This window comes from Crinia signifera, chromosome 2 (genome assembly GCF_055691185.1).
Source record: "Crinia signifera chromosome 2, ASM5569118v1, whole genome shotgun sequence".
NCBI classification, from domain to species: Eukaryota; Metazoa; Chordata; class Amphibia; order Anura; family Myobatrachidae; genus Crinia; species Crinia signifera.
Genome location: NC_139218.1, coordinates 361,510,426 through 361,518,262, shown reverse-complemented (window position 1 = coordinate 361,518,262; position 7,837 = coordinate 361,510,426). Strand labels below are relative to the sequence as shown.

Genomic DNA, 7,837 nt, shown 5'->3' with positions numbered 1-7,837 from the left:
GCCCAGATTGCACCTGGAGAGAAAAATAGTATATGAGCCTGGGTTTCACGCCGCAAGAAAGCTTAGTACACCATTTTATGTGTCATGTGCCACAAACATCAAACTCTTTTAGTTTTCATAAATCAATTCTGGAAAGTTTTTGTTGTTGCTTTTAACTTTAAAAAAATGACAAATGTTTTTTGTTTATAGGCTGGCATCATGTCTAATAGAAAGCGTACATCTACTAGCAAACATGGAATAATGTTCTACTTTCAAAACCCAACAAAGAAAGGAAAAAATGATATTCCACCTCAGTCCCAGTAAGTCATATTTTACAATGTATTGTATTATGTATTCTTTTGTTTTTTTCTTACCGTAATTTTGTATTTAATGGTGAACAGGACAATGGGTCTACAGCACAAAGGTTGACACATTTAATTCTCCATGCATAAAGGTTGCTGTGTCGACCTTTGTGGTGGTCGACCATGTTTGTGGTGGTCGACCATGTTTGTGGTGGTCGACCATGTTTGTGGTGGTCGACCATGTTTGTGGTGGTCGACCATGTTTGTGGTGATCCCTTCTCCTGCTTCAATTATTTAAATTGTAGAAAGTAGAGCAACTGCTCTCTTTTCTTTTCAGGGATATAGCTATGGATAAAGAAGTTGAGAATGTAGACAAGGCAAAGGATAAGGAAGTCGTGATTGTAGACATGCCAATTGACAAGGAAGTCGTGAATGTAGACATGGCAGTTGATAAGGAAGTCGTGAATGTAGACCGTGAAGAAGTTGATGAAACATCAGCTGAATCACCGGGAACGTCAACTCAAACAAAGCAATATCCTGCTGTGTGGTCCAAAAAACAATTTGACGAATTCCAGAAAAGAAATGATTGGCTATTTGCTTCCAATGGAAAATTAGGCTGTAGAATTTGTAGTGAAGTTTCAAATTTGAAGATTTTTGCTTCACGGGGAATGAATATATCATCTCAATGGGCAGAATGTAAAATTGTAAGCTTTGGTACAACCAAGCAAACAAAGCTTACATCTCTTCGCAAAAAAATTTTTAGTCACAGAAAAAGCGCCGCTCACTCTGAAGCATCCAAAATATTAGAAACTGCTAAAAAGGATATTTTGATAAATATCAATTCAAATAGTACAGACGCAGCTTTGAAAACAACTGCTCGTGTATTCAGAACTGCTTACTACATAGCCAAAAAGAATCGGCCATATACTGACCATGAGAGTATGATTGACCTGCAAAAAGTCAATGGACTTCAGATTGGGCGGTTGCTTCAAAGCAGACCGTTGTGTGGGGACATAATTGAGCATGTTTCTGCAGAAATGAGAAAAAAAATTGTGTCTAGTGTAGTAACCCAAAAATCTAAGATCATTTTGTTAGTTGATGAAGCTACTACACGTTCTCAAAAATCTACACTAATTGTTTTTTTGAAATGCAGTGTTGATGGTGTTATGAGTCCAATAGCATTTCCTTTGGATTTGATAGAGCTAGAAAGTTTATCCGCAGAGAACATAAAGAAAGAAATAATGAAATGTTTATTTCATCATGGCTTTACTTTCGAATTGTTGACAGAGATCTTTATTAGTTTTTGTAGTGATGGGGCAAATGTCATGCTTGGCGTAAATGCAGGTGTAGGGAAACTCCTTCAAAAAGATTTTCCAAAATTAATTTTATGGCATTGCCTGAACCACAGGCTCGAACTAGCTGTGGATCAGGCAGTAGATGTTACTGGAGGTACTAATGACTTCAGATCATTTTTAGACTCCTTATACTGTCTTTACAGTCAGTCACCCAGAAATGTACGGGAGCTTAGTGCACAGGCTAATGAAATGCATGTCTTGCTTAAAAAAATTGGCAGAGTTTTTAATGTTCGTTGGGTGGCTTCTACATGGAGAGCGGTTCATGCAGTCTGGCAGACTTATCCAGCATTAGCTTCCCATTTTGAAGCCGCCTCACAAGACCATTTGAGAGATAAAAAAGAACAAGCCAAATTTAAAGGTCTACATTCAAAACTTTGCTCCGTGAACTTCGCAAAAAACCTGTCATTAATGTTAGATGTTCTTACGGAGCTCAAGGATTTGTCTGAGCTCTTACAAGACAGAAAACTAACTATTCCTCAAGCTGACAACAAAATAAAATTGTATGTGCAGCGGATTGAAAGTCTAATTAGAATTCCAGGGTTGCACAGTTCAAAAACGAAGGACATTGAAGTGGGAATGATGTTCCAAAACGTTAAATTGACAGGCATTGGGAAAAGTCCAATAATAAATTCTTCGCAATTCATTCAGGCTGTTATTGACAACATGAAATGCAAGTTATTTACAACTACAGCTAATAGAGCAACAGCAAGAGCAACCAAGGACAGAGAGACAGCCTATCAGAATCTGATAAGCTGTCTCTCTGTTCTGAATCCTGAATCTTGGGATTCAAATGATCCACGGTTTGGTGAAAAAGAGCTTCATGAACTGTGTGAAATGCTCAATGTTAATTACCAAGACACACATCTGGGATTTGTTGACTATAAGTCTTGTGCAGGACGTATTGTTCCACAAAAATTAAGAAGATTATTTCTTGCTGTAGATACTCTTGCAGCAAGCAATGCAGACTGTGAGAGAGGGTTCAGTGTGATGAATAACATCATCACAGAAAAACGTACTGCACTGACCACTAAACATGTATCAGACCTACTTTTTATTTCTGTTGTTGGTCCTCCTTTAACTCAGTGGAATCCAAACGAATATGTGAAATCATGGGTGGGCAAGGGACGTCGAGCAGCCCATTCCTTAAAAGGGATGGCAAGAAAACAGGAACCAAGTCAACTGGATCAGGCCTACTACAAAGATCTGTGGAAGTGCCTTTAAATTGTTGGGTGGGTGTCACAGGTGTTCGAGGGGCAGGGGCCATTGTTAACAAAGCAGCATAAAGCACAACCAAACACACAGAAACTGCTTATGTGTAGGTCCATGTCTTTAGGTGTGCAAGCCTTGAATGTCCTGTACATACAACAATATGTATCTGATGACAAACACAATAGATACATTCCTAAGAATAGTCGGTTGGACTTCTGGTTCCAGCTCCTATGCTCGCAGCAGTGTCCCAACAGGTCTCCATGAGCACTTCAGTGGGAGGTGTCCCCAACCCACTACCATAGGAGGGCCACAAGCTGTTATAGGTTTATATTGCTCCCTGATAGGGAGGGTGAAGCGGCTTGTTGGTCTTGTAGTTTGGCCATGGCCAGGTATTTAATGTTCAATGTCTGTTCAATGTCTATGTAAAGGTTGTACTGCCTCCTATTGCACTCACAATTTCTGTTCAATGTCTATTTAAAGGTTGTACTGCCTCCTATTGCACTCACAATTTCTGTTCAATGTCTATGTAAAGGTTGTACTGCCTCCTATTGCACTCATAATATATGTTCAATGTCTATGTAAAGGTTGTACTGCCTCCTATTGCACTCATAATATATGTTCAATGTCTATGTAAAGGTTGTACTGCCTCCTATTGCACTCACAATTTCTGTTCAATGTCTATTTAAAGGTTGTACTGCCTCCTATTGCACTCACAATTTCTGTTCAATGTCTATTTAAAGGTTGTACTGCCTCCTATTGCACTCACAATTTCTGTTCAATGTCTATTTAAAGGTTGTACTGCCTCCTATTGCACTCATAATATCTGTTCAATGTCTATGTAAAGGTTGTACTGCCTCCTATTGCACTCATAATATCGGTTCAATGTCTATGTAAAGGTTGTACTGCCTCCTATTGCACTCACAATTTCTGTTCAATGTCTATTTAAAGGTTGTACTGCCTCCTATTGCACTCACAATTTTAAAAACAGTAACAGCCATGTATTAATAATTTGTGAAATCTATAAATATACAAAATTGAACATTCTTATGTGTCTTGTGTTTTTTCTTAATTCAGATATCAATTACGAAAATATTGGATGTAAATCCTCAGGGATAGTAAATCACAAAGTACATAATATACCTCTCTGCATAGTCCAGTTTGCAAAGAAAAGGGGCTGTAAATTTGGTTATGCATGCCCCCTTTGTCGTGTAGCCACTCCCACTAGCGTCATGGCCACGCCCACAGCCACGCCCATTTTTCGACGCGCGCCTTCGGCGCGCGGCACAGTACCACTAAGACATTAATCCTACTTGCAGCACTGATTAAAACTGTGCTATACTATTAACATTGTTCATTTTATCTTTGCACTGGATACTGTAACGGCGGGTCACGGCCAGAGGAAGCTAGGGGCGGTTCATGTCCGTGGAAGCTAGAGGTAGGTCACAACAGGGGAAGCTAGAGGTGGGTCATGGCCAGGGAAGCGAAGGGGGGGGAGTCATGACCTGGGAAACAGCTAGGGGCGGGTCACAGGAGAGCTGGCGATCTGACTGGATTCACAGTGCCAGTGAGCGGACAAGCCATGCAGTCACGTGCCAAAGCATTTCTGATGTTATAATTTTAAGGCAAACAAAAAATAAAATGGTTCCCCACAGATGCAGTCCAAAAGCCATAATGGTTTCCTGATCTGTTGCTACATCATGAAGGAGCTTTCCGCCAGCTACAAATCTGTAACCGCTAATTATTCTATTTTACTATAATGCATTTAGGGCCTTATTCAGACCTGCTTGCTAGGCTGCGTATATTCGCATGTAGCTTAGCAACGAGCATGCAACCCCTGGCATCAAGCGTGCAATCCATAGCAACGAGCATGTAGGTAAGCAGCACTTATGTGGCATAACGTGTAATGGGCATTTCTGCATGTGGTATATGTAATGGGCATTATGGCATGTGTATAATATGTGTTAGGTATTACGGCGTGGCATAATGTATAATGGGCATTATTTTGTGTGGCATAAGGTGAAATGGGCATTTTGGCATGTAATGGTGTGTGACATGGAGTAGGTATTACCTTGTAAATTGTTGGCGCATGTCTTCGGCACTCCCGGTCTGCATTTTTAGTATGTGTTTGGTGGTGTGGGCTGACAGACTTTTTTTTTTTTTTTAACTGCAATGAGTGCCAAAAGGCGGTGCTAAACACATCCCTATTACAGTGCAGTGCCCCACTTTTTATTATTGCAAAGGCCCCCCCACCCTGCTAGTTCTTGATGCCAACCGTTGGGGCTGTAGATGTAGCTTATCTAGACTTTAGTAAGGCTTTTGACACTGTCCCACATCACAGACTGTTAAATAAATTTGAAAGCTTGGGATTGGATTCTAAGATAGTTGAATGGATAAGATCTTGGTTGCAGGACAGAAAACAGAGAGTTGTAGTAAATGGAGTACAGTCAGAGGAGGGAAAGGTTACAAGTGGAGTACCCCCGGGATCTGTACTTGGACCAATGCTTTTTAATATCTTTATTGGTATTGCAAATGGAATTGAGGGTAAAATGTGCCTTTGTGCAGATGACACAAAGGTATGCAACAGAAGGGGTAAAACAAATGATTGATGATCTAGGTCTGGGGTAGCCAACCCTAGTCCTTGAGAGCTACCAACAGTGCATGTTTTGCAGGTCTCCTCACAGAATCACAAGTGAGCTAATTAGCTCCATCTGTGTATCTTTTAAAATGTGTCAGTGATTAATGAGTGCAGCTGTGCAGCAGCTAGGTTGTCTGGAAAATGTGAACTGTTGGTAGCTCTCGAGGGCTAGGGTTGGCTACCACGGATCTAGGTAGATTAGAGGAATAGTCAAGAGCATGGAAACTACACTTTAATGCAAAAAAATGCAAAATCATGCACTTGGGTCACAAAAATCCAAAGACTAAGTATAGTATATATGGCACTATAATGGAAACTACTGAGGAAGAGAGGGATCTAGGTGTCACTATTTCAGGGGACTTAACGGCAGGTGGGCAATGTAACAAAGCAATGAAGAAGGCAAGTCAGATGCTTGGTTGCATAGGGAGAGGTATCAGCAGTAGAAAGAAAGAAGTAATAATGCCACTGTATGGCATTGGTATAGGTCACTGGTATGACCTCATCTAGAGTACTGTGTTCAGTTCTGGAGGCTATATCTCCAGAAGGACATAAATACAGTAGAGACTGTCCAAAGAAGGGCAACTAAAATGGTGCATGGCCTACATCACAAAACATACCAGGAAAGACTAAAAGATCTTAACATGTATAGTTTAGAGCAGAGAACGGAAAGGGGGGGCATGATAGAAACTTTCAAATATATCAAGGGTTTTAACAAGGTACAGGTGGGAGACATTCTTCACAGGAAGAGGAGCAACAGAGTACGAAGGACATGGACTGAAACTAGAGGGAGGAAGATTCAGGGGAAATTTGAGGAAGAATTACAGAAAGAGTAGTAGATAAGTGGAATAGCCTCCCATCAGAGGTGGTAGAGGCAAATACAGTAGAACAATTTAAACATGCTTGGGATGGGCAGATTAATATCCTTACAAAAAAAAATAAGGATCAAATATGGTTTGAGGTAACATGTTTAAAAAAAGGGGCAGACTAGATGGGCCAAGTGGTTCTTATCTGCCGTCAAATTCTATGTTTCTAAGGAATGCCATTCCATGCACAATAATACTCTCTAATAGCCTCCAAACCTTCAAGCGTTCCCTGAAAACTCACCTCTTCAGGAAAACCGTCTGAGACACTTATGTACTATATATAGCTTTTCTTCTGGACTTGCAACTTGGTGGGACTGCTATGCTATTACTGGTGCCCTGCCTTGTGTTTCCCTCCTATGTCCCTATAGATCAGTGGTTCTCAACCTTGGTCCTCAGGACCCCCCAACAGTTCACATTTTCCAGGTCTCCACACAGAATCCCAAGCGAGGTAATTAGCTCCACCTGTGGATCTGGTACTTGTGTAATATCTGGGCGCCCGAATTTTTCATTGCATCGCATGCAATATAGTGGCATACAATTCATGCGATACAATTTTTCATTCTAAAGACCTGATTTTTAATTGTATAGTCACCCATGGGTGATTTCATACCCTCACTATCCAACTACGCATGGAGCTGATTTTATATAGTGCCCGAAGCATGGCGAGCGCAGCGAGCCCCGCGAGGGGACGCAGAATACATGTAAAGTAATCTGCTGCGCTCGCCACACTATATAAAGTCAACTCCATGCGTAGTTGGATAGTGGGGGTATGAAATCACCAGTGGTTGACTAGACAATTAAAAATCTTGTCTTTACAATGAAAAATTGCATCGCATCGCATGCCTTAAGTAGTGGCATGCAATGAAAAAAATCGGCGCCCAGATAATACACAAGTACCGTGGATCTTTTAAAATGTGTCAGTGAATAATGAGTGCACCTGTGCACCTGCAGGGTGACCTGGAAAAGTGAACTGTAGGGGGCGAGGTTGAGAACCCCTGCTATAGATTGTAAGCTTGCAGCAGGCCCCTCCTACCTCCAAGTCTGTCTGTTGTTACCCAGTTTGTTCTATCACAGTCTACTATTGTAAAGTCCAACGGAATCTGCTGCGCTATATAAGACACTGTAACGGAACCTGCTGCGCTATATAAGACACTGTAACGGAATCTGCTGCGCTATATAAGACACTGTAACGGAACCTGCTGCGCTATATAAGACACTGTAACGGAATCTGCTGCGCTATATAAGAAACTGTAAATAAATAAATGTAAGCTGTAACATGTTTTTTTATTATTATTAATAATAAGGTAATAAAACGCTAGATGCTATTTCAGAAATGACAGATTGTATTCATCAGAAAGCTCCCTGTGTCCTCTGTAAGGCCACATTTACATAAACATGCAGAACACAATGGAAACAAAAAGAAAGTCATACAAGTCAATAGTTGCATTATACAATTATCATACAAGAATGTTCCACTAGAAAACAAGGGTACAA

At 40.7% G+C, this 7,837-nt stretch overlaps 1 protein-coding gene across 1 annotated transcript in view; it reads left to right on the top strand.

Annotated features, from left to right (window-relative positions):
- LOC146057994 (E3 SUMO-protein ligase KIAA1586-like) overlaps positions 1–3,530 on the top strand; it is a 4,726-nt gene extending 1,196 nt beyond the window's left edge. The window contains exons 4-5 of the mRNA XM_083169901.1: positions 190–299; positions 619–3,530. Coding sequence (XP_083026027.1) covers positions 199–299; positions 619–2,857 — 2,340 coding nt within the window. The 5' untranslated portion in view covers positions 190–198 and the 3' untranslated portion in view covers positions 2,858–3,530. The remainder of the gene's footprint in view (positions 1–189; positions 300–618) is intronic.
- Positions 3,531–7,837: the final 4,307 nt, after the last annotated feature.